General features: G+C 42.8%; 1 protein-coding gene across 2 annotated transcripts; it reads left to right on the top strand.

The window, feature by feature from the left end:
* The first annotated feature begins 7,355 nt into the window (after positions 1-7,355).
* Positions 7,356-26,645, top strand: cpeb1b (cytoplasmic polyadenylation element binding protein 1b). 2 transcript variants are annotated; one of them, XM_079496979.1, is made up of 12 exons: positions 7,356-7,482; positions 7,797-8,001; positions 10,717-10,983; positions 14,065-14,297; positions 14,925-15,183; positions 16,092-16,205; positions 18,190-18,294; positions 19,284-19,420; positions 22,191-22,389; positions 22,662-22,756; positions 23,225-23,305; positions 25,098-26,645. In XM_079496979.1, the coding sequence occupies exons 1-12, from the start codon at positions 7,465-7,467 to the stop codon at positions 25,206-25,208; spliced, it is 1,824 nt and encodes a 607-aa protein (XP_079353105.1). In that variant the 5' UTR covers positions 7,356-7,464; the 3' UTR covers positions 25,209-26,645. The 2 variants fall into 2 exon arrangements, with proteins under 2 accessions (XP_079353105.1, XP_079353106.1); XM_079496980.1 differs by having other exon boundaries at positions 18,190-18,279.
* Positions 26,646-27,896: the final 1,251 nt, after the last annotated feature.

A 27,896-nucleotide genomic window follows, 5' to 3' on the forward strand; every position in this document is an offset into this window, starting at 1 on the left:
AATTTCACCCACATTACTTGAAATCTGATGTGATGATAAAGATTGATTCCGATTCTCCTATCTAGCATCAGGGTCTTGAGCTATACAGTGTAAGCTTAGCTGTCACACCTATAGGTGATGCGCTTCTTGCCTTTCATGGCTTTTCCCTGGGTTGGCTCCATAGAGTAATAAAAGGCTGCACCAATGCAACTCCTTGCAACTAGAATCAGAATCAGCTTTATTGTCACATTCCAGGTTTCCAGAAGTAAAAAAGTGGATGAAATTAGTTTTCGTGCATGATTCCCATTGTCATATGATACAGGGAGTGGGTGGGGGATCAAACAATAATTGAACCTGGTGATGCTGCTCATGATACTGCCCCCCCCACCCTAAAGGGTAGGCCCCCTTGCCCGGCCGCAGTCATTGTATGGTGTTTGTTTGGGTGGTGCTTGTACTTGATCCGCTGGGCTTTGACTACACATACTTTTTGTACAGTTCCTGGAGTGCGGGGAGCTCGCCTACCATTATGCGCTCTGCCGATCACACTACTCCCTCCCTGTAGTGTACGCTTATCTGTTCTCGGGCAGTACAGTTTCCAGTACAGTTGCTGCTGAGCCTTTTCCCTCACGTGTGGGGTGTGTGTCTCCCATTAAGAGCTCCTCCTCGCTGTGTACTCCGAGGAACATGAACTCCCTGACCCTTTCCACTGCAGCGCCATCCATCGATGAGGATGGGCACGTGATCTCTCCGTGGCCTCCCGAAGTCCACGATCAGCTCCTTGGTCTTGTCGACGTTAAGGGGGCGAAGTTGTTCTGCATCAAAGTGCCAGTGAGTTGATCTCGTCTCTATAGACGGACTCGTCATTGTTGGCGATTCGACCTATCACTCGTTGCGTCGTCCACATACTTCATGATGGTGTTGGAGTCGTGGCTGTGCAGTCATACGTGTACACTAGGATCGTAGAGGAGATCGCTCAGCACGCATCCCTGGGGTGCTCCAGTGTTGAGGGTCTGGGGGTCAGATGTGATGCTGCCCATTCTCAGTCTTGTATCCATTCTCACATTCTTGGGTGTAATGATAATGATAATGAGTTTATTTATATAGCACCTTTTTAAACAAAGTTACAAAGTGCTTTACATACATAGGCAGCAAATAACAATACATATTAAAACAATACACAAATACACAAATCAATACATAAAATCAATGGGTAGCAAAGAATTAACATGGAATGAACAATTAAAAACGGCAGAAGCCACTAAGAAAAGGCTTTAAAATACAAGTAGGTTTTTAGAAGTGATTTAAAAGACAACACTGATTTTGCCAGCCTCAGCTCCACTGGTAGGGCATTCCACAGCCTGGGTGCCCGGACTGCGAAAGCCCGATCTCCCCGTGTAACGAGGCGAGACGGCCTTTCAGGAGGGCCATGCCCGAGGATCTAAGGCAGCACCCTGCCCCTGGTTCAACGGGGCGGCAGCAGGGCTTTGATGTAGCTAGGAGCCAGTCCCTGCCTGGCTTTAAAAGTTATCAGTAAAATCTTAAAATCTATTCTAAAACTAACCGGTAACCAGTGGAGTGCAGCTAGGATGGGTGTAATATGATCACATTTCTTTGTGTTGGTTAGTAGTCTGGCTGCCGAGTTCTGAACCATTTGTAGGCGGGAAATTGATTTTGTACAGTGGCCGGAATATAATGAATTACAGAAATCGAAACGTGATGAAATAAAGGCGTGAATTACCTTTTCAAGGTCTGCAGTTGATAAAAAAAATATTTAATTTGAGCTATATTCCGAAGCTGGAAATAACAGGTCTGGACTACCCGTGTGACTTGAGGACTGAAAGAAAGATCCGAAACAAAGATGACACCCAGGTTGCGGGCTGATTGGGTGACATTGGATGAGAGTGTATTTAGTTAGTATGTAGCCCTTGGTCTCTGAGCTTTGTGTCAAGTTTTGCTGGGACAATGGTGTTGAATGCTGAGCTGCAGCAGTGTTGTTTTCATCGACTAATACTAAGACGAAAAATGTTCGTCGACTACCTTTTTTCACTGACGAAAACTGAATGAAATCTAAGCTATGATGACTAAAACTAAGACTAAATATATTGACAATTTTGTCAACAAATAAAAACTAGACTAAAATGTTAGGAAGGGACTAGTGGACAAGAGATCCAGTATAAGTCATTTTACACTTGGTTGCATCGAGACGCCTTGTGAGCTGTAGATCAGCTATTTTCAGAAAGTGTAAAATCAGTAATTACGACGGCATCAAGTCCCGACAAAATACATTTTTGTCGACTAAATCAACTGTAGATTTAGTCGACTAAAACACTAAAACATTCCGGGTGACTAAGTTTCATTCCAAACACTATGACTAAACTAAAATATAAATTTGCTGCAAAAAACAACACTGAGCTGCAGTCCACGAACAGCATACGATACGTATAGCATACTGGTAATGGTAATAGGCCTACTGGTCGCAGCATAACTACTTGCAACCTTTATCCCCAATGGCAGTTGCAAGGAGTTGCATTGGTGCAGGCTGGCCTAAAAATAAGGAGTTACTACTCAGTGCCCTGCCCCGGCCTTGTGGGATGGGTTGAGCTGAAACCGGATTTCCCCTGTGGGAGCAAGTAAGTCATTATCATTATCATTAATACAATAGCCGATCTAGCTTTTTTTCTAGCAATTTTTTTGAAAGATTTTGAAAAAATCTTGAAAAGAAATGCATACATTTTGGAATAATTTAGAATGAGTTTTAAACACAAATCTCTTATGGTCTGGCAAAACTCCTGTGTGTCTGTGCCCTCTAATCATGCATATTAATTTGACATAAGTAAATAGGTCAAGAGAGGCTTATTGTCAGTATTAGGAGAAGTAGTCCGTACACTGTTTCGTAGCTCCCACAGGAATTGTGTTTATTTAGAAGGATGCTTCTAAATAAATACAATTCCTGTGGGAGCTACGAAACAGTGTGCGGACTACTTCTCCTGTACGTATCTTTTTGTTTGTTTAGCACCTAAAAGTTTTTTAGAGATGTGCGTACTTTCCTTTGGATTCAGTTTATTGTCAGTATTAGCCAGAGCACAGAAGTCTATCCCCGTTCCGCAGTTCACTAGACTCCTGGGACTTCTCCCAGGAGTCTAGTGAACTGATTGCTGAGGTGGAGCACCACACCTACCATCATCTCCCATGTAGGCTACTTACCACACGACTTGCATACTCAAGCCAAGCTACTCATTTGCTGAGTTGGCGGTGCCCTGGATTGAACCCATGACCTTGTGGTCGAGTGCTCGCTCTAACGACAGAGCTACCTGGACACTCATAAAATGTTTGAGAACCACTGCACCATGACGACAGTGGCTTCGTGGCATCCAGAGGCTCCTAGAGATCATTGAAGAATCCCGAATCCTAATCCTGAATGCCAAACACATCATGTCATGACTCATGAATCGCTCTTGAAAGTCCCTACTATTTTACTAAAAGTCAACAGAACTGGATAACATTAATGAATTGTGTTATATTGTCAATGAGAGTAGGCCTATCATGTTTCATTTCTGCCCTGCGCTATGTAAAAGCAAACCTTGTATAATTAAACAATCTAAAATCTAATAATAAAAAAACATCTCAAGTTGAATGTATACCTATATGTAGGTAAGCTGAACCTTTATCTTTTTTCTATCTGCCTATTTTATATTGTACATGCTGTGGTGCAGTAGTTTAGTGCAGTAGGCTAGTGTAGTGCTGCCATCTACAGGTGACAGACATGTCCACAGCCTGATGTAGGTAAGATGAACTATTTTTTTTTAAAACCTTTATCTTTTTTCTATCTGCCTATTTTATATTGTACATGCTGTAGTGCAGTAGTTTAGTGCAGTAGGCTAGTGTAGTGCTGCCATCTACAGGTGACAGACATGTCCACAGCCTGATTCATACATAGTCGTACTGTATTAAGATTTCTCCAGGAGGATCAAACCATTTATGTCACACATGACATGCATATTACTACTGTAAACTGACCAAGTATGCCCTCTTGCGGACATACATGTCTACTACACTGCAAAATCTACAGCATCTTCTTGATTGATTGATTGATATTGAAAATTGTATTCACAGTATGTAGAATTTCAAACGAAAGCACAAGCCAATACAAAAACTGCTATGAGGATGAAACCAGAAAAGTACTAAGACTTGTTTACATAAGGGTCATCCATTTTCAATTCAGAGAATTAAGAACATCAGAGAAGACAAGTGAGAACATCTTACTATAGAGATGCAGTGGTGGTGGAAACTAGAAGTAACTAAGTACATTTACACAGTTACTGTATGCAAGAAGAATTCTGAGGTAGGCCTACTTTTTACTTTGAGTTGATTAGCCTAATATTTTCAATACATTATAGCCAAATAACTTTCCACACATCCCTCCATCTCAGAGGCAAACTTTTTACTTCACTCCAATTACAAAACTAGTTACCTTGCTGATTTAGAATATTAATGCAAAACCTATATTAACTGATAAAATATCATATGTCGTAGCCTATTATGATAGGTTAATCTACCGAGTAGAATCATAATAACATAATTGAAATCAGCCCCACCCTCTGCTTGAAGTCTTAATAAAATACATTGTGAAATGAGCCATTCTGCACAATGCCTAATTTTATGTTTCGTACTATAAATATGATTTTTGTACTTTTATTCAAGTAACATTTTGAGTGCAGTACGCTTATTTTGTTATTACTTATATATATATATATTTTATAATGACTTGTAACAGAGTGTATTGAGTGTATTGTATTGTCCCGTCCCATTCCCTCAGGTCCAGTGACGCCGGCCTCCTGAAGGTATCAAAGACCACGTGACCAAGCTCTGAACCTGAGGGCGACAGGGCTTCCTCTCTGGAATGCACTTCCCCAAACATATCAGAGACTCCCCCTTCCTCCCTATACGTTCAAAATTGCCCTGAAAAGCCACCTGTTCAGAATTGCCTTTCCCAGGGGGGGCCTACAATGATGCCCTACGGATTCTACTCCCTAGATCAGGGGTTCTCAATGTTGTCCCCAGCCAAAAACGGGGGTCCCCGTATCATTTTGGGAACCCCTGAGGGGTCGTGACCCCCAGGTTGAGAACCCCTGCCCTAGATGGCATAGGCCTAGTGCCATACATCTGGCATTCTGCTGCGTGGGTGGGGAGCTTCATTTCCATCCACCAGCCACGCATGGAAGCTCAGGTGTGCCTGCGCTTGACTGCCTGATCAGAGTGGCTTATTTAAACTGCACTGGGTCTGAGCACACTTTAGATTCCATGCACGGACAGAAGCTGTTTATTGCGTCATTTCCGTTTTCTTAGACACCCATGCGGCAGATTGCCACGTCGGCCAGATTCCCAGAAAAGCTTGCCCCAGAGGCATTCTGCTGTGTGGGTGTTGCTTCATTTCCCTCCACCAGCTGTCTAAAAACCCGGAGATGACGCAAAACACAGCTTCCTTTGGCCACGCATGGAAGTTCAAGTGTGCCTAGGCTGTCTCAGCCTGCTCATTCCTGGCTTCTTGCTGTGCGGTCGTCGCTGCTGCCTCTCTGCTCTCTGCCTCGCTGCTTAACTACTGCTCATGAAGTTGTTTTGCAAATCCCATACCGCCTCCCCAGCATCCACCTGTAATGTTTCTCGATCCCCCCGGGGGTCTTAATTCATTCCCTGTAGCTTAATTCTATATGGCTTATATCTCATCTAAAAATGTATATTCATATACTATACAGGGAATGAATGTGGACAGAGCCCTGACGCAAATCTATGCTTCATATATTTATGTTCAAGTATGCTCAATTAAAAGATATTCTAAATGAATTCTAAGAGTTGTCTGACTGAAATGAATTTAGACTTCTTCCACACCTGACATCACTCACAGCCTTGAGTATGGGACATTTTGTCTAAGCACTGATTTCTAAACATGTAAGCTATATCACATATAATAATAATAACTCAACTTTCCCACGGGAGTTGAATTTCAAACTTTTAGTACATGTTATTAGACACCTTTAGAAACACATTGGTGAAGACATTTCTTGGTAACGATTTAGTTCCCAGATTGGTCAAATACCTGATAAAATGCCCTTACTAATAGGGCTAATGCCATCATCACAAATGTGATGAGGTCATCACATTTGGGAAAGCGGCTATGGCCACATTTAGGCCAAGGAGTGTTTTTCGTGCAAAAATATATATAAACTAGAGACATAGGAATACAAAAATACAAAAAAAAGTAGGCTACGGTCACCTTAGGTGGTACTAAAATCTCTCTCGGCCCCTGGACTACAGGACTATATTGGTTATCAGAATGCCAAAAGTAATTAGGTAAAGTAGGCCACGTTTTTCCCCCCACATTATTTGACTTTCCACCATTTAAAATTAGGCTAGCTGTTGTCTTTCAAATTTAAATTAAACTGAAATTAAATTCAAAGTAAATAAATAAATGCTAAATGTGTTTTTTAATGTTAAATTAATACACATAAGCTTAGGCTATAACCAAAACAAAAACGTAGCTTTCTAAAATAGGCCTAAATTACCTTTTAATATTATCACGTCACGTGGCCACCTCACCAGCAGAGCCATAAGAGTAAGACAGAGTTACGACATTGTGGGGACAGAAAACCGCCTGGTCACGTGGTTCATGTACTCGCGCGAGCCCATAGACTCCAATGCATTCCGTAAACTTTTGTCCCACTTTTGTCGTAACTCTGTCTTACTCTAACTAAGAAGGTCTTACTCCATGGCTCTGCACACCAGACAGCATCCGAGCATCGACGTCACTGACACTACCCTTTGATCTCCACTCCGGCTCATCGTCACCGTGTCACGTGACGCTCATGTTAAAAATAGCATTAGCACATCGGTCTCTCAAGACAGGGGTCGCTGTTTGCCCAGATTGGTGACAGACTAGTGTGATTCATAATTTCAGATCCCATATGCATGCTTCTTCTTGCAACAAAAAACACAGGTAACCAAACAGCACAGTCATTGAACAATAGCATACATGTGTCCTATTATAAAGTATGTAATTTGAACTGCTTAGCCTTAGCTGCCTGCTGCTACACTTTAAAATGTAAACACTGTAACCAGGGCGCAACTTATTGAACTTATTGGATAATAAAGCCTTAAGGCTAAACACAGAGCCTTGTAAAAAATGTATAGGATATATTATATTAGATGATAGACTAGTATTAATGCAACAAACAAGGCTCTATGTTGACCTATTTGGGTATTTTAATGTGAGTATTATGACGCCAGCACACAGGACGTTGCGTTGCGTTGGTGGGCCGGCCTACAGATTTATCCCGTGTCATTTTGGGTCAGCACTCAGCACACATGTGTCTTTAATCAGACTAATTAAGACATGATAATGATAAAAACGAGCAATTGTCCCAAGCAGCGCTCGTGTTTGGTACATACCGTACATTTCTAACAGACTGACTCGTTTCGTATTATTATATCATGGCGTTTTCCTCCTTGGTGAGTCAAACTCCAGCTCTTTAAACGATGGAGTCTCCTGCTCACTTTTCATTCATGTCGGCGAGGGTGTCCATTTAAAATGAAATAATAAAAAAACAACAACTTGGCAATACAATTAAAACACTTGCGGAGGGTTCCAGGCCTAGTTGGCTGGCCACGCCATTGATTGACTTGAATCTAAAACCTGCACATGCTGGTCTAGTAAAACCTCCAGGGCTGTTTTTAATTGTCCTCGTCTTGTTGGTTATTTGACACACTTTCACAACACTGAAATTATTGTGGTTTAAAATTTAAATAATCCCCCCCTCCCCCAGAGAGACGACCTTCGAGCCAGCATGCACGACCGAGCTGCAGCCTGGGAGCACCACGTCCCCCACCCCGACTCTCCGGCCATGAACACCTGCAGCAACGCAGACATCTTCCGCAGGATGAACACCATGCTGGGCAACGCTCTGGACCTGACTGGGGTCTGCACGACCACACCCAAGACCTCCCAGGGAAGGAGAGACCTGCTGCATGGTAAACTATATTCATAAAATTGACAGCCTGGTAAAACGCATCATGTTGGTTCCTTTCTATGCCTACCTACACTGCCAAGAGCTACAAATAACACTGATACTCCCTTCTCAATTAACATTTTAATGTCAAGGATCCTGAAAATGACTGGCCCCAGGCAGGGACGGATTAAACCCCACAAGGGCCCCCGGGCCGCTATATATTTTTTTCTTCGTGTTTTTATCATCTTTTTAAGTTAACAAAATCAATGGCCAATGATGGTCCCCAGGAGCTTTTTTCAGGGCCTCAACCCCAGTACAGAGTGGTACAACTTCCCTTTGCACTCAGGGTGCCTGAGTGCAAAGGGCCCCTGGGCCACGGCCCCAATGGCTAATTTGGTCCTGGCCCCAGGACCCCCATTTAAAAAGCCCTTGTTGCAGGCACTGCATTAAGAGTTTTGCCAACATTTGTGGAGAAATGGCAGATCTACAAGCTCACAACTAGCCACAATTTGCAACTAGATTGTTTTTACAATTGGTTGAATCTAGAGTTGCAATACCCTCCATTGACATCCCATTGATCAAATTGAAACTTCTGATCTGCTTGTATTAAATTACGTTAAACTCGCCAACATTGCAGCTCTATGGCAGGCTTGATTATCCTCTTTAAATATGCAAAGCGTTTGTTTAATAAAAATCCACCATAGACATGTTTATGAGCTACTTTCTAAGTGTTGTGAGTTTGGAAGCACTCGTTTGTGCTGCTGCCTCCTGCATTATGTGCAAATGCGAAACGGGTGTTACGCAGGGCTGTTCAGTGACTTTGGAGTGCTTCCAAACTCCAACACTGCAGGTGAACTCCACCTGCACAGAATTTCTTGAGAAAGTAGCTCATATAACATGTCTACAGTGGATTTTTAAACGCTTTGCAGATTGAAAGATTATTCAAGCTTGCCCTACAGCTGCAATGTTGGTGAGCTCTATTCGTTTAATACAAGCAGATCGGAAATTTCAATTTGATCAATGGAGGGTATTGCAACTCTAGATTCATCCCATTATAAAAAAAATGTGTAGTGTTTCAAATTGCGGCTAGCTCACATGGCATTGCGAGCTTGTAGATTGGCTAGCCGGAAATAAATTGGGCTTGAGTGTTTAACTTTACTTAATTTTTCTGGGTGCCCCTGGAACACTCGCATGGGGGTCCCTGGACCCGCTTGAGAACCAGTGGTCTACTCATGGAGAACAAGACTCATTTGAGCGAATGCCGTGGCTCCATAGAATGGCAAGGAAGAGGTCAAGGGTGTAATGCTGTACAAGAAAAGTGCTTTTAACTTTGTTTTTGATGCAAAATTCAGAAATTCTCGTGAAATCCATCTTATGATTCAGGTGCCAGCAGCTGATTCATGCTGCATTGCAGCACTTGCATACTTGTGAGGCTTTCGCCATAATTAAAAGTAGCTTTCCTTTGAGTTGAGCATGACACACTGACACAAGTCATGATCTCCAATTCACCCCCCCAATATACACCCATCCTTAAATGAATAACCATTAAATGAGTATAGTGAGGTCTATTTATAAGATTGAATGAATATGAAACCGACACCAGACACTCCGAGTAGCCCATGTCCTATAACTCTCGTTTGACCCCATTAGTTTGATTTGGAAAACAATGCCGAGTCAGTCTGGCAGTGGAATCCAGCTCCAACCAAACTTTTAGTATGGCTGCCTTGGCTGGTATATCACCCCCACCCCACCCCCCTTCTCTCTCTCTGGCCTGTGGGGAGTTGCTGAATCAGGGCTGTAGCTAGCAGTTGGAGGCTTTCCAGGCCTGGAGAGCGATGGGCGGAGCTGGCATTGCAACTTGCTCAGTCCTCCAAACATCTGATCCGTCAGCAGCTGCCACTGTAGCAAGGGCCTGTGTCTGCATTGCTATTCTGTGAGTGGTGGGATACTGTGAGAACTCCAGGGAATTTAAATGACCCGATCCAATGATTAAAGAACCCATTATTGTCCGGTCAAAACCTTTTCAACATCAGGATGTTTGGCCCATGTCTAAAATCCAACCAACTTTGTATTTTTAAGTCTCACTGCAGTGTCAGCTGCTCATGTACCTCCCCATGCTGCTGTAGCTCTGCCTCTCATCTGCCCCTCCCCTACTGTGCTGTTTTGCCAGCTCACTCCAAAGAGGCTAGACGGCGAGCAGTAGCAGCAGAGAGATCTGTCGACTCCATTCAAAATGCGTTGTGCCTACTAGAGAGGGGATGTATTGGCTAGCCAACATCTACAGGAATTTTTCATTACACAGTTGCTAAGAGAGCGAACAGGGGACAGGGTGTGTGTGCGCGCGTGCAGCTGATGTCATTAGCAGGGGTGTGTGAGTGCGTGAGCAGCTGGGTCACATGCTGCTAGGTGGGCCAGTGATGCGGACGGAGATGCATGGCAGTGGCACCAGGAACAGTGGCAGGTTAGCTCGCCCTGCCGCCAACCAGGGGAGGTTGAGAGACGGGATGATTGATTACCATGATGGGATATTGGTTCTGTCACTTGGATTTGGTTTATACATGTTTTTTTTTTCCTGTACAGAGGCTGTTTCTAGAAAGTATCAGCTCTCACTGCTATCTTCTTAGAACATGAATGCAGAGTGTAGTAACTGCTGGTATTTCTGGCTGTCTTAATACTTCTGTCTTTTTTTTTGTATTTTTTAATTTGTACTTTTTCCCCCCTCTGTTCTGGACGTCAGATCGGAAAGAATCAGAGCTGTCTGCTGTGGTAGGCAGCAGGATGCTCTTTCCCAGCTGCAGTGCTGGTGGTGGTGGCGGTGGTATGTCACTCTCCCAGGAAATGTCATCCCCCAGAGGCCTTCTGGATGTCACAGACCTCGGCCTGGGCCTCCAGTCTCTCAATCTGACTGGCTGGGAGCGCCCCTGGAGCAGCCAGGACACAGAACGGTCCACATACAACACCAGTGGAGCCCATGCCGCCGCCGCCCAAGCTAACTCAGCCTCTAGTGAGTACTGTACCAAGATCCTCTTTTATTGTACAATAACTGCTATTGTAGGACAGGACACGTTATGTGACCATGGGACTGTGGTTGCATGAGCTGAAGGTAAATAAAGGGACAATTGTTTGTGTAGTAAAGGCGGGTTTGTATGGTCCATGCTAATAGTTCTTCAGATGTTGGACTGTGTTGTTACTGCTATTTTTACTGTACAGCTTTAGTTGTTGTTTTTTTGTGAGCTGTTCTCTTCATCCCCTGGGTGTGGGTATTTTTTGTGTAGCATTGGTAGAGGCGATGATGTGGCAGTTTCGCTCTGCTGCACCTTTGGCAATCAGTCAGGGTAAACAAATTCAGTGAGACCGCAAAACATTTAGCTGCCATTGTGTCTTTTTTTTGGGGGGGGGGGGGGGGGGTGTGTGTGTGTATTTGTATACATTTCATACCTGTATACTTGATGTGTGGAAGCAAACTTGTAGCCTGTCAATTTGTATGATCTTACAGATTTATCTTATTTGTTTAAGCTTTGCAGTACCTGTTGCGTATTGTTTTGACAAAACTAGTGTTTGCTAAACTAGTAACATTTCCAGTGTCACGAATTGACTGATTTGACATCAAAATACTCACATCTTTATACTGTGACATGAGTAAAGGTGTGTGTGTGTGTCGAAATACTCACATCTTTATTCTGTGCCATGAGTAAAGGGGTGTGTATATATATTTATGTAAATGTTTTTGTGTATGATCAGTTATACAGTCTTCACCTGATCTGATACCATATGCTCTGCTGTTTAATGTGAGTGGTACTGTGTGTTAACAGACACAGTACCACCATATTTAGATGGCTACTTTTGGTGGCCTTGAAGGAAATGCCAATGACTAAAGATTTCCCCACCCATTTGTGATCTGACCCATTTGTGGCGCTGTGGTCAGGCTGGCACACGTCCATGCCAATGAACCAGACAAAAGTTTTCATTAAGAGCATGGCTCTAAACTGGGCCTGCAAAGTGGGCCAGAGCTCTGATTGCTGCCTAAAGCAGAATATTCCAACTTATTCTGCACGTTCTGCTACAAGACCACAGTTTGCCATGTTTTTTTTTTTCTGCTGACCCACTCTTATCAAAAATAGCAAGCACCTAAATCAGCCACTGTTCAGCAATCCCAGTCGCATCACTGTGGATCACAGATGCCTAACCACTTGAACTCTATCGTCCTTATTCTGGGGCAAACATTTGGTGTCTGCTCTACAAGCTCTCAACGTGTCATGTCCGTTGTGGTGACCTTGTAGATCGACTATTTTCGGCAAAGATTTGGTGTAGAGGGAAAGGCTAGCGTACCAGTGTATATAGGGTTTGAATGGTTAACACATGGCATACCGTCAACCCCACTGACTTTGGTTAATCAAGGCATTCTAGTTGCACAAAGTGGGAATTGCATTTGTAGATGCTTGGGAGTGTTTCAGAGATCACAGCTTGTTGGCAGTGATCTTGCATACCCAGTCCGCTTCCACATACGCAATTATAGAACCTTACAGTTGCAGTGTGGCAGCTCAGCTGTCTGCAGTGACCAGACGCTTACTCGCCTCTCATAAATGGCTATGACACCAACCGAAACGTCAGTTTGTTGTTCACCAGTTCCCTCATTCTGAGGAATCCATTTTGTGCCCTTAGAGGTAGTATTGCCTGTACTTGGTTCCTAATGTTGGTCCTTCTTTGGGTCCTAATGTTGGTTCTTAACTCCTTCCCTGCCGCCACTAGGCGCTATTGGCCCAGAGTGCCACTGTTTTCAGCCCGGCTCCTTTAAGAAGCCAGACCACTGAAATTGACGCACTTCCGGGAACACGGAATCATGTCCGGGGCACAGGGCACATACTTTAGTTTTCTTCATAAGCACTGGAAAGGGTCCCGTGTGGTCTATGTTTTGTTTTATTGACCTCTGAAAACATGGCTGTTTTGTATGTACCTCAATCTGAGCTCAATTCCGATACAAAGTTACCCGTGGATGGAAAATGACATTACGTCGCCAATGCGGAAGCAATCCATTGCCTGGATACGACTAATGGTTAGGTAAAGTTACCTTAAGTTGTGGCAAATCTGGGAAAAAAATGCTTACCACTAGCTTTCTTCACAGATGTGTTCATAAAGGTGTCTACTATCACAGAAACATTTGTTCCAACCCAACTCCCTTGGGAAACTTTGTGACAGCTGCTGAAAGTTAGGGTACCATACAATACATTATAAGGCAAAATGTTATAAATTTCAATATGCTTTAAGTAGCATGTGACGTGTCAAACTAGGGGTTTTTCATCATTCTGAATCCATTCCAAGCATTAGTTTTGCACGAAAAACACTCCTTGGGCTAAAAATGGCCATAGCCGTCATCACAAATGTGACGAGGTCAGCACATTTGGGGACATTAGGGCACATTTGGGCAAGTTCTATGGCTGAATTTAGCCTAAACGAGTGTTTTTCGTGCAAAACGAATGCTTGGAACGGGTTCAGAATCATGAAAACCCCCTAGTTTGGCCATAGACCCCCTAGTTTGGCCATAGCCACTTGCCCAAATATGCCCAAATGTGCTGATTTCATCACATTTGTGATGACGGCTATGGCCATTTTTAGCCCAAGGAGTTTTTTTGTGCAAAACTAATGCTTGGAATGGATTCAGAATGATGAAAAACCCCTAGTTTGACACGTCACATGCTACTTAAAGCATAATGAAATTTATAACATTTTGCCTTATAATGTATTGTATGGTACCCTAACTTTCAGCAGCTGTCACAAAGTTTCCCAAGGGAGTTGGGTTGGAACAAATGTTTCTGTGATAGTAGACACCTTTATGAACACATCTGTGAAGAAAGCTAGTGGTAAGCATTTTTTTTCTCCCAGATTTGCCACAACTTAAGGTAACTTTACCTAACTATAAGCCAAGAGCTGGTAAAGATTATTATTAAACTAGGGACTCGTCCGATGTCGTCTGTGATGAGGTAACTGTTGAGTCATATAGGGGGTGGGGGGGGGTTGGGGAGAAAGGCCACACTTATCCATTCCAGCCTGTAAATGCTGTGTCACTGTTTGTCCTACCCCTGCCCAGTGCTAGGAATGCTGAACAGTCCCCTGCATAACATCCTGGGCAAACCTCCGGGCTACCCAGTGGCCAACGAGTCTGTGGGCTCACCTGCCGACTTCTTGGACAAGTTCCCTGGCATGGCTCGCATGACCAGCCGCCTCGACTCGCGATCCTTCATGGACTCCCGCTCCAGCAGCCCAGGGGACTCCGAGACCAGCGGCTTCAGCTCTGGCTCTGACCATCTGTGTGACCTGCTGGTATGTCTGCATTTACTGAAACGAAAAGTTTTTTTTTAACAAAGAAAATGAGGCTGAACAAAGTACTGTAACTAGAGCCTGACTGTTTTGACCAATATTTATTATTTGTAATATATTCTGTTAACATTTTAAATGCACAAAGTTAACATTATATAACCACTTCGTAAGCCTTATTCAAAAGCTCACATGTAAGCAAAGCAAAGTTACTATATTTACCCAGGGTAACTGGACTAAGCATCAGATACTTGTTTACAGCCAGGCCCTGCTCATAGAACATTTCATGGTAGTGGTTCAATGCCTTGCTCAAGGGCACTTCAGCGGTGGTAATTTTAACGTGCCGGTCCGGGGATACGAACTGGCGACCTTCCGGTATCAAGACCGCTCCGGTCCCTTTTAGGCCATCGTAGTCCACTATGATGGCCCATTTGGGATACAAACACTGTGGAACGGAATTTTCCAGTGATAAAGATAAGTGATATACTGAAGATCCCACCGCTCACACTCTGAGCTGCTGTGGACTGGGATGAATTTCACCTGTTCTGGCCTGGGATATAACATCAGTTTAGGATTTTTTTTAAAGTCTGGAATTCTCCTTTTTAATGTGGTACGACTGTCTTGTTTCCCCAGTCGACCTTGAGGATCTCCCCTCCCCTGCCTTACCTGATGTCCAGCATGCAGAAGGAGTCGCTGCGCCTGGGCTCTCGTATCCTGGAGCCCCTGGACTGCAGCTCTCCCCTGTCCCCGCCGCCCAGTGCCAGCCCCGCTTCCATGGCCTTGTCCCGCCGCTGGCCCACCGGCTCCCTGTGGCCCGGTCTGGACCTGCTGGACCAGCACGACGACACCTTCAGCATCGAGAGGGAGGCTCGCCTGCACAGACAGGCTGCAGGTGAATCACACAATAGACGTTGAGGGGAATTCATTCATTTTGTCATAATGATTTATTGTTAATCTTGCAATGCATTGTGTGGCTTTTAGATTTCCGCTTAATGTTGGCCTACCGTTCAAATCATGACTTACCCAGAATAGGGATGCTGGGGTTCAAGTAGACTCTCATTGTCAGCTGATCAGAACTCGACTCCTACTTCTCTTATAGTCCGACAGGCATCTTTTGTTTAAAGTGGGAAATTTGGTTTGCTTTTTTGCCTAAAATATTGTCTATATACATACATTCATGAATCCACTTGCTGTCGGTATTGGGCAATTGTTTTATAGGGGTTTCTTGTGACCCTACCATTAACATCCTATGGCAGTATTGTGTGCAAAACTAATGCTGGGAATGGATTCAGAATCATGAAAAAACCCCTAGATTGACATGTCACATGCTACTTAAAGCAAAAGGAAAGTTTGACATTTTTGCCTGCAATAGGATGTTAATAGTAGGGTCACAAGAAACCCCTATAAAATAAATTGCTCTATACTGACAGCTGGTCAGCAAGTGGATTAATGAATGTATTTATACTATATAGACTATTTTAGGCCAATAAAAGACCACCTCGGCTGCCGGACTATGAAGTAAGGACTGGGATAAAATTCGGTGGGGTGAAAATTGGCAAATAACTGCATTCAAAGAATTTCCGATTTCCCGCTGTATCGGAAATTCTAAATTTGGATGGTACCAGGTCATGGTCGCTCCCACTGGTGTTGTGGGTGTCACTCACAGAAGTAATTGAACAGGTATGGGGGTGTCGAGGGCACTGTCCCTTGACTATCTTAAATACCAATCTCATTGGAATTGGGTGGGTCAAGGGCTTTAGGCCGAGAAGTAGTATCGGTTTATTTTGGCTTTTTTTTCAGCTGTGAACGAAGCCACGTTCACCTGGAGCGGCCAGCTTCCTCCCAGAAACGACAAGAATCCTCTGTACTCCTGTAAAGTGTTTCTTGGAGGCGTTCCCTGGGACATCACTGAAGGTACTGTCGGTGTTTTACACTGGATGTATTCTCACCAGAGGGTGAACAATATTGTTGGAATTCTTGAAAAAGAATTTGCTTCAAAATTAATTGCCTTGAATCACAATTTTATTCCCTATGGCGTCGGCCGGGTTTGCATGTTATCCATGTTTACTTTCGGTTTCCTCTTGTCGCGTGTAGCCAGACAGCTATTCCACAATCTATGAATGCTGTAGTCTGGAACTACACGGCTGAAATCTGAGAACGGAAGCTGTGATTTGTTCACGAACATTTTTATTTTATATGTTCATAAATATTTTTACATTATTTTAATTTATGATAAGCGGCAAGCAATATATGCTTTGATTATTTAAATTGGGACATATTTGTGTGACTGTAAAGACTAAACTGAAGCGTAGAGCAGACGTCGTATCCTCTGATCATTTTCACAGAGCGTCCGCGCTCCAGACTGTATGATTTAAGCATTGAAAATTGTGACAGGCGGCCCAGACGTTGGGTCAACCGTGAAGCCAGCCGGACGGCGTGCCGCCGGTTCGACTCCCGAGCCTGACGGCCTTTGCCGTGTCACTCCCCATCTCTCTCCCACAAGAGATATATATATATATATATATATATATATATATATATATATATATATATATATATATATATATATATATATTAGAAAATTGTGGGAGGAAACAGTTGTGTGTGTGTGAGACTAGGTTTGCTCCCACATCAATAAGACCTGCTAGGTACTGTACATCTGTCTTCTGCAGAGTGATGCTCTATAGAGCGTCGCAGTCCCGCCTCCTACCCTGGACCAGGAAATGAATCCCAATGCATTTTTCCCATAGACCTTTCAGAAAGTATTTATTTAAAGACGGTTACGCCGCGGACAAAGCCAACTCGAGTCGTGACAACTCATGACAACACAAACAATATTTTGGACCAAACAAATAATTACAAAGAAGAAAAACAACAAAGTGTTGTAACCTGCCGTTTTTTTTCTTCTTTCTAATTATTTGTTCGGCCCAAAAAATTGTGTTTGTTGTCATGATTTGTCACGACTCGAGTTGGCTTTGTCCGCGGCGTAAACGTCTTTAAATAAATACTTTCTGAAATGTCTGAGGAAAATGAACAATCATTTCCTGGTCCATGGTAGGGGGCGGGACTGCGACGCTCTATACCAGTGGTCCGTGGACCACAGTGGTCCTTGAGTGGGTTCTAGGTTGTCCCCAGCTAAAGGAGAGTTGGTAACAAAATGGACCCTTATAGATCTTTAACTCTAGTTAAATTATTGTTGAACATCTGCATTACTTACTAAGTCTACACAATTGGAGAATGTAGAATTATTTTTGATAGTTTCCTTATTGTCTCTCCTATGGTACCACATCAATACAGCATGGAATTGTGGGCAAGATCTTATCCAAAGAATATACTTTAGATTTAGGGGCTGAGGCTAAATCTCATCAAATGGTGGTCTGTGGCTCTATTGCAGAATAAATGGACCTTGATATAAAGGGTTGAAAACCACTGCTCTATACAGTATACACCAGTGTTGTTTTTGGCTGCAAATTTTGGTGATAGTCAAATGTTTTAGTGTTTTTTTTTAGTCTACTAAATATCATAAGATTTTAGTAAACTAAATCTACAGTTGATTTAGTCGAACAAAATGTATTTAGGCGCGCCTTGATGCCGTCTTAATGACTGTTTCAGACGATCTACAAGCTCACAACGCGTCGCGCTGCGACACGTTGTGGGCTTTTAGATCGGCTATTTTCAGCATGCAACTAATTGTAAAATGACTTGTACTGGATCTCTTGTCCACTATAGTCCCTTCCTAACATTTTAGTCTTCATTTGACTGAATTGTTAGTATATTTAGTTTTAGTCATCGTAGCTTAGTTTTCATTTAGTTTCCATTTGGTTTTCGTCATTGGAAGAAGGTGGTATACACAAGTGGTGAAATATTTTTCATAATTTGAATTGTGTTTTGCTTTTAGCTGGTCTGATCAACACCTTCAGCGGTTATGGCCCTCTGAGTGTGGAGTGGCCGGGTAAGGATGGCAAACACCCACGCTGCCCTCCCAAAGGTAATATGCCCAAAGGTAACGACAGGCTGGTAGGCTATGCATTTTACATTACTACTTCTGGCTCCAAGGTTGCACTTTGGTGAGTGCACACGTCTCCTGGGGATTTGAGGCGACTTGTCAACGCACCACCACCCAATCACCCCTGCTACAATATTTAACCCCATCACCATACAGCACCAACACTTTTGGTTCTCCTTTGTCCTTTTTTCAGTTGTATGTTCCAACCAATTTAATGTTTTCTCACTCGGGGTCTGGTAAAAAATAATAAATCATGCAGCGAAGGTACAGCTGGCAACTTCTCTTTTTGGTGGGTGGTCTTTTGTATTAAAATGTAAAAGCCCAACAGCCCTCGGTGAGGCCTTTGGGAGGGCCATGCAAGCAGCAAGCGGAAACGCATTGCCCACCTCTCCTGAATGAACTGTCTGGTGCAGGTCCTCTCTCTACTCCTGGTGAGAGCAGGAGTGGACCTGGTGAGACGTAGGAGGGGCCTGGACAGGAGACAACCCACAGAGCCTAGTCCCTCCATGTGCCAGAAGTGTACCTCCCAGTCCTGGCAGTAGTTCTGGAGTTAAAGTTAAAGCAAAGTTACTATATTTACCCAGGGTATCTGGGCTAAGCTCAAGAACTTGTTAACAGCCAGGCCCTGCTCATAGAACATTTCATGGTAGTGGTTCAATGCCTTGCTCAAGGGCACTTCAGCGGTGGTAATTTTAACGTGTCGGACCGCTGATTCGAACTGGCGACCTTCCGGTATCCAGACCGCTCCGCAATCCGTTCGACCACTGCTGCCACTTAGTTCCAACGGATTGTGTGCCCCTGGTTTTTCCCTAGTGGGACTATTTCAAATTACATTTATTTTTTTAGATTCCTTGACATGAAGTAGTTTGAGAATGACTGACATAGAAACATGAGGTTTTTCTGAGAACTGTCAGGATTTAGAAGAAATTTGTAGAATCGTCTTCGGGTCTAAATGGGTTTTAAAGCATTCCTGTCGTGTGTTGCAGGCTATGTTTACCTGGTGTTTGAGAACGAGAAGTCGGTGCGTGGACTGTTGCAGGCCTGCACCCAGGACCTGCTCCACCCGGAGGACAGTGGAGAGTACTACTTCAAGATGTCCAGCCGCAGGATGCGATGCAAGGACGTGAGTGTGCAACGCAGTGTTTTTGGCAGCAGATTTTGGTTTTAGTCATAGTCTCTTGAATAGATTTCGTTTAGTTTTAGTCACCTGGAATGTCTTAGTGCTAGTTTTAGTCGACTAAATATCATACGATTTTAGACTACTAAATCTACAGTGTATTTAGTCTAACAAACTATATTTTGGTGGGCCTTGAGTTGTGAGCTTGTAGATCTGCTATTTTCATCATGCAACTAAATATGACTTATACTGGATCTCTTGTACACTAGTCCCTTCCTAACATTTTAGTCTAGTTTCTATTTGTTGACAAAATTGTCAATATATATTTTAGTCAGCTTGGTTTTAGTTTCGTTTTCGTCAGTGGAAAAACATTTTTAGTCGACGAAATCAACACTGGTGCAACGCTACATTCATGGCGGGAATACTAGGGGATGCCTAGCCCTGGTCCAGTGCTTACAGCGAGTCTCTCTGACGCCCTGTGGAAGTCCCTTCCGCAGCCCTCTAGTGATTTTCTCACTCCCGTGGGAGTGTTCACAATTCCCAGCAAATAAACAAAACAACGTAACTACTCACCGAAACAAAGCCTGCTAGACCTTGGTAAGTCTATTCTCGGAGCTGGGAAGCGTCTCTCTAAAATGCACTATTTTAATCATTAAATAAAATGAATCCAACCAGATCGGCGCAGGCAAAACCCGGAAATGCCGTAGTAGAAGAAATGACTCTGCCCGGTAAATTCAGGGTACATTGCGTTATTAAAATGACACAAAGTGCATTTTAGAGAAGCTGGGGACCTGAGACACTTCCCAGCTTCGAGAATAGACTTTTACCAAGGTGTAGCAGGCTTTTTTTCGGTGAGTAGTTACGTTGTTTTGCTGGGAATTGTAAACACTCGCACGGGAGTGAGAAAATCGCTAGAGGGCTGCGGAAGGGACTTCCACAGGGCGTCAGAGACTCTCTGTAAGCACTGGACCAGGGCTAGGGGATGCCATACTGTGTCGTAGGCTCAATGTCAGTTTGTCACCCCTCCCCTTCACATTCAATAGATCCTGTGATCCTTTGTGGCCAGATGTAATTTCCTGGCGTCTAGTAAGAGTATAGTAAATGATAAAGAAATCTGTGTACAAAAAAACAAACATATTTAGCCACTTGGTTCACTGCCATTTTGATAACATCTCTGAGGCCCCAATCTATAGTAAAATGCCACCACCAGTGTAAATGAAACAATTGAGTGTTTGAACTAAATGGATTTGGTTTAATTTCCATTGAACTGAAGTAAAGTCTGAGTCATACTTTGTTTGCACCATTGTGTAATGTGTCGAATATCAGAAATACAAGCTCACAATAAATCACATGATCGCAGTTTTTGCATGCAACGCTGCTGTGGGACGGAGCATAAATTACAGACTCATAACTTAACAGTGTTTGGGTGAAATCAACCCTACAACTACACCATGCATTGCCATAAAACATTTTAACCCATTCTGGGCAGGAACCCCTTTAGGTGTTTTAACCATTCTGCGTTTTTAGAATCTGCCTCTGTCCAAAATGTGTTAATGAACAGTTTAACCTCAATTTTAACAAACTATACAGACAGTGGCCCTCGCAGCACTGTCCGATACATTTTATAATGTCTTATGTAAAAAAAAAAAGAAGTGAATAAAATGTTGGCTTCTGTCTAGTTTTGCAATGCTGAACTGTGGATATCCAGCTTTTAATAGTTGTTCCCCCCCCCCCCCCCCCCCACCAGGAATTCGCTATTCCGATCGCGGAAATTTCAGCAGATTTCAAAACAGACAGTGCATTTCTCGGCCATCCGGATGTCTTGGACGATTATTGGAATATTTGATTATGACTCATCCCTAATTACACTTGTATCTACAGTATTTAATGCAGGATTTTACTTTTATTAAAACAAATTCAAAATTAGCTTGATAACTTGTCATTTTAGGTTTTTCTTAATGTCCGTAATATGAACTATCAATCCACATTATAAACTGTTTGTTCTCTGCAGAATCAGGGTTGTTCCCCCAGGATTCTGAAGAGTCTTGATTCCACAGGGGACTATTTTAAAACTAAAGGCTTCTAGATTCCGCTGCCCTCCACAGTCGAGAGTATGAACTGCTGCATATCATTTTCTCCATGGGTTGTTGTGCTACAAAGTCATAAATGGAGGAACATTAACTGGATTTCAATGTTTATATAAAAGTTGAATCGACAACCTTGCAGGCTTTTCCAAAGGCTAAAATGTAATTCAGATGTTGTAGACGGATGCCAGGTCATTGTTGGCCTGGTGTCCTATAATGTGGTGTTTACAGATTATTATATTGTATATATTTATATTCTGTTTGATGATAGGTTCTTTGTTTACCTTCAGTCTGTCTGTTTCACAAATCTCATAGGACATGGCCTATCAAAAAGTGAATCAATGAATACTTCATGAGCTTGTAGATGGTGTCTATTTGACAAATATTTGCCCTAGAATAATTGGGGTGCTAGGGTTCAAGAGTTTTAACCCATTTTGACTTGAGATCAGATTCTAAAAATGTCTTCTACATCCTGACAGTTTTCTGAAAAAGCTATGTTTCTATGTCGGTCGTTCTTCGATTTTTCAAAAATAGCAGACCTACAAGCTTGTAGCGCGCCACTCGGTGGCGCGCTATGAGCTTGATGATCTGCTATTTTCAATAGCAATGCTAACACCAAAAGGGGTTCCCGCCCAAATGGGTTAATTTATCTGCTAATGCTTCCTGGTCCCCTCCTTTGCTCCTGTGTGCAGGTGCAGGTCATTCCCTGGGTGATCTCTGACAGTAACTACGTGCGCTGCCCATCCCAGCGTCTGGACCCCAGCAAGACCGTGTTTGTGGGTGCCTTGCATGGTATGCTGAACGCAGAGGCCCTCGCCAGCATCATGAACGACCTCTTTGGAGGGGTCATGTACGCTGGCATCGACACGGACAAGCATAAATACCCCATAGGTGAGTTATTGAGACATGATGTGTGATGCGTTTCTCGGTTGTACTTTACAATTTGGTCACTTAGCAGACACTCTTAATCCAGAGTGATTTAAACACAAGGTAATATGTATAGAAGCAATGTGGTGCCTTGGTAATCTAGGTTCATAGGTAAACCACCCATCAGTTGCATTATAATATCAAAAATAAATGTGTACATTGACTTGAGACTATACAAATGTGATGAATGTCATTTTAACCTTTGCTTAAGACCTTTCTCATCCGTTTATTTGCAGGCTCTGGGCGTGTCACCTTCAACAATCAGCGCAGTTACCTGAAGGCTGTTTGTGCAGCGTTTGTGGAGATCAAAACCCCCAAGTTTACAAAGAAGGTGAATGATTTAACAGTTGACAAATACTCATGTTTTATGCTTGGGCTTAGCCCTAGCCCTGTGTAAGTCAGAGTCATGTTTTATGCTTGGGCTTAGCCCTAGCCCTGTGTAAGTCAGAGTCATGTTTTATGCTTGGGCTTAGCCCTAGCCCTGTGTAAGTCAGAGTCATGTTTTATGCTTGGGCTTAGCCCTAGCCAAGGTTAATTAAATGAGGTTAGGAAGTGAAGACCGTACGGTGGACTCCATGTTGCTCCATGGAAGGAAAGAAACATGCGCAATTGAGACCAGGAAGTCGTACATGCACAAATTTGTGCATGTACGACTTCCTGGTCTCAATTGCGCATGTTTCTTTCCTTCCATGGAGCAACATGGAGTCCACCATACGGTCTTCGCTTCCTAACCTTATTTAATTAACCTTAGCCCTAGCCCTGTGTTTGGGACTGAGCAGTGTGGTCCCTCTGTCCTCAGGTCCAGATTGACCCCTATCTGGAAGATTCCATGTGCCAAGTTTGCAGTCGCCAGGCTGGGCCGTTCTTCTGCAGAGACCAGGTGAGTCGATCACTTCTCCTACAAGTTCTGCATTTTAATACTGCTTTTTTGTTTATTCGGCAATATTTAAGTGCACCCATTTCTATAGTTCAAAAGCACACAAGGTGCCTTTGCCTTGTTCATATGTACCGGTATACATATTTTGGGACATTTAATTTAATAGTACACTAAACTAAGCATTTTAGTTTAAGCTTTTTTTCCTGATGTACATTTAATTTAGACTCATAGCTTATATCATTTTAACACATCCCAGACACGGGCACCCTACAAGTGTGTAGGACCCATGCAAACCTACTGTAAAAGAAAGCACCTTACTTTGTGCAGTTACAAAGATTTTTCTTGAGGTGCCAAAACTCAAGAATTTGCACTAAAATGGGTTGTAAGGATAAAGCATCTACAACAATGCATGAATTCTCAGTCGCCACAATGTCACTCATAGAGCACCGAAGTCTGACGTCAATATCGGTAGAGGGCGCAATTACACGGGTTCATGTAGTTTTTATTTGCATTGTAATCCCCATAGGGGGATTTTAGATCGCCTCATATAATGTTTGAAAAAGAAACAAATCATCCAGGCCGCTTCACTCATATGGATATGAAGAATCAACTGACGGAGAAAACGCTATTGTTACTGCTACTGAATTAGTTCCGTTTTCACTAGAAACAAACTATCATATACGAGTGACTGTCATAAACGATACAGAGACACCTCCCTGACAATAACGCAGAGACGGCTCGTTTATTTTTGGACCACAATGCTTATATTAAAAGATTTTTAGATGAGCCCATGTTATTCTCCATAGAGAAATTACTTTCACCAGTCCCCTCGAACCAGGGGAATCGAGGGGACGAGCGAGTGACGTCAGGACTTCGGCGCTCTATAGGGATCCATCGAAGTAGCATGTCTTCTATGGAAGCATGTTGCGCAGCGAAAATAGCCGAGCTACAAGCCGACACATTGAGAGCTTGTAGATCGGCTATTTTCATATATATTTTCTGTTTTAAGATTGGAGCATTTAAAGTGGTCAAACTAGCCGTATGATTAGAAGCAGCTTCCATAAAATCCTAATGCTCTGGGATATTTCATAAAAGCAAAGGTTAAAGCCTCAATCTGTGCTTTCTTCACCTGGTTGGCAGGAACGATACTACTGAAACATAATTTTACCTATTGTGTTAAACTGTTGTTTTTGGCAGCAAATTTTGGTTTTAGTCAGTCTCTTGAATGGTTTTCACTTAGTTTTAGTCACCTGGAATGTCTTAGTGTTAGTCTAGTCTTAGTCGACTAAATGTCATTAGATTTTAGTCTACTAAATCTACAGTTTATTTAGTCGACTAAAATGTATTTTGGCGGACCTTGATGCCGTCGTAATGGCTGATTGTGCGACTCGTTGTGAACTTGTAGAGCAGCTATTTTCAGCATGCAACCAAGTGTAAAATGACTTATACTGGATCTCTTGTCCACTAGTCCCTTCCTAACATTTTAGTCTAGTTTTTATTTGTTGACAATTGTCAATATATTAAGTCTTAGTTTTAGTCCTCATAGCTTAGTTTCCATTTAGTTTTCGTCAGTGAAAAAAAGGTAGTTGACGAACATTTTTCGTCTTAGTTTTAGTCAATGAAATCAACACTGGTGTTAAATGTTCAGGAAACGGTCCTAGTGTGGGGCTCCTTTCACAGAATTCACCAGTTGCATAATGACTTGGCCATGCAACATTTTTTTTTATTACGTTTTTACTATAATCCATGAGAATATATACCCATAATGCATCTGTCCTCGTCTTGCGGTGTCCAGGCCTGTTTCAAGTACTACTGCCGCTCCTGTTGGCATTGGCAGCACTCGATGGACATCCTGAGCAACCATCGCCCCCTGATGCGCAACCAGAAGAACAGGGACTCCAACTAGAGCCAAAGCCTTCACGGAAGGAGTGTTCATTCGGAGCGCCACGCCGATGGATGGATGGGGGTATGAACGCTACCCGCCAAGCAGAGCACGAGTGCCAAGCTGTCCTTCACAGCCCTGTGAGGGGCACTGCGGCACTCTTCACAGGCACTGGGGGAAAAAAACACTGTAGAAGATTGTTCACGATTGCACTTGCTAGATTTTTTGCTGTTTACTTGTTCACTACTATGGCACTATGCACAGTGACCTTGTTTGGGATAGACAAGGGCCCGCACCCCACCCCCCCTCCCTCCCTCCCCTCGACACACACTTTTCTTATGCAGTCTCCCAGACCTGTGGCCAGACAGAAAGATGGGTGTCAGCCCAGGGTTCGGAAGTGAATGAAAATGCCTTTTTTCTGTTTTCCTATTTTGATTTTTTCATTTTACATGTGTTGCATTGTGAAGAGCGATCACGCAAGTCTCATAGCCGGTCATTGGCTAATGCCATACAGTGCCTTTAAATTTACTTTTTTTTTTTTTTTTTTCCCAGTCCCAAGTTGGCAATAGTTTTTTCCCTGTGCAAGCCAGCTGGTGTTTTCTTACTTTGGAAGATGAGAGATGGGCTTCATTTAACCAGTCGCATTTCAAACATTTTTACGCAGTTTTTTACTAATTTGTACACAAACAGTTTTAAGTCATGACATGGAAACCTTTTGACCAAAATTCTATCCGGCGGCTTTTTAATTTTCTCCCCTCCCTTATTTTTCCTCTCCACCGCCCCCACACACATTCCCTGGGGTTGTTTTTTTGTTTATTTCCGTTTAACCTTCCCCAAGTTATAACTGAACGGGCACAAAAATGTTTAAAGTACTACTTTAGCCTGCCTTTGCTTGTCCAGTTGTCATGTAATTCAATGCAAACATGAACACTGGACTCTGCATCAACTGGGTCGCCCATCATTTTACGATCAAATTTGATGGATCTTACTAAGACTAGAATATTGACATTTACGATTGTATAGTTTTATTGTTGCACTTTTTAATTTGCACTTCAGGAGGGGTGGCAGTAGTTTTTAATTTTTTTGTACATCGGCAGAACGGGACAGGTATTGGAACAGCTGCTTGTCTCCTGTTGATTGTAAGAACTCCCACTCTGCTTTGAGTAGACCTACTGTACGAACCCCTGCTTTCTTATAGCATTGACTTCATGTTCCAGTTGACCAGAATATTGCATATTGAGCTGTGCCAAAGACAAAGCCGTCTGATTTAAGTTTTTTTTGTTTTCCCTTTCCTTTTTACTTTTCCTTTACCCTCAAGTTTTGTCATACTGAGCTCTCTGTCTTTAGCCCAGCTGCTTTTTAGAGTTGAAAGTCTACCTCATTGTGGTCTGCCAAGTTTGCTGCTACTTAACAGATGTGGAGGATGTTCAGATTGGGCACAATAAAGGTGTTGAAGCATTACTTTACTGCATCCACATTTTTTTCTCTTTTACATTTGTTCAAAAGTGACTGTTGCGCACATCCAATTGGTTACTGATGTTTCCTACAAAGGGTTACGGTTTAATAGAGAATCTACAAAACTGCTTTCCTCCGACAAATATTTTACTTGATAATCGGTACAATGTTTCGGCCACTTTGGCCTTCATCAGGTCAGGTGAAGGCCAACTTTGCCACTTTGTGTTAACCCATTAAAGGAGAATTCCATGCTAGAAGGCTTATATTTGTAGTTACGTCCCCACCAAAGAGGTCCAGGTATTTTGTGCAAAAGCGCGTTATTGGCCATTTCTCCTAATATAAGCCCTCAATGGGGGTTGGGTTTTTGTGCTAATTCGCTTATTTCCATCAAAAAGTAAAGTGTGCTGCTTGGGATACTATTTACATTATGAAGAGGATGTATACAAAATAATTGATTTTTGAGCGATGGAAATAAGCAAATTAGCACAATGCCCAATTCATTGAGTGCTTATGGAAGGGAAATGGCCAATAATGCGCTTTTGCACAAAATAACACCTAGCATGGCATTCTCCTAAGACTCTACAAATGTCTTCAAAGAGTTCTATTTAGACATGTTCTATCAGTGGTTCTCAAACTTTCAAGGACCCCCAAATGGGCTGCAGACCATCAAAATATTTTGTTCCAGGCACCAGAAGCAAAGATTTGAGTTATAAATGTTGGCTTTGGCGTATATAGCTAAAATGACAGATGCTTTCCCTGTTAATGGGTTAAGTAAACATATTTGTCAGAGCAAAGCTGTTTGCTTCATTTTAAAAACATTTCAAAGAAACACTTCTTGTGAATTCTTGACTCATTCTTATGAGTGTTAGTGGGAGTTTGTTATCACATTCCTGTGATATGGTTACATCCTTAAACCATGCTTTCATCTACTGAGTTGTCCAACAGTTTCTTTGTGATTCTGTACTCACTCATCACTATGGGCATCCTAGTGTTTCTACAATTTAACTACAAACCCATTGGTGAGAAAATCACAATGCACTTTGACTTTGTGCTAGAAAGGCCAAGTGCTGTCAAGTAGCCTACTGTATCTGGCGAGTGTAGAACATTAAAACTCTTGACGTTGGATCAACACCAGCAGATAACACGGCCTAAGTCATCACTGCGTTTTGTCATGTCCAGAGTCTCAACACAACCATCTATGTTTTACAGCACTGTGTGCCGCCGTACATTGACAAGCTTTGTTGATGCTGATCTTCT

Source organism: Electrona antarctica, assembly GCF_951216825.1.
Source record: "Electrona antarctica genome assembly, chromosome: 3".
Lineage (NCBI taxonomy): Eukaryota > Metazoa > Chordata > Actinopteri > Myctophiformes > Myctophidae > Electrona > Electrona antarctica.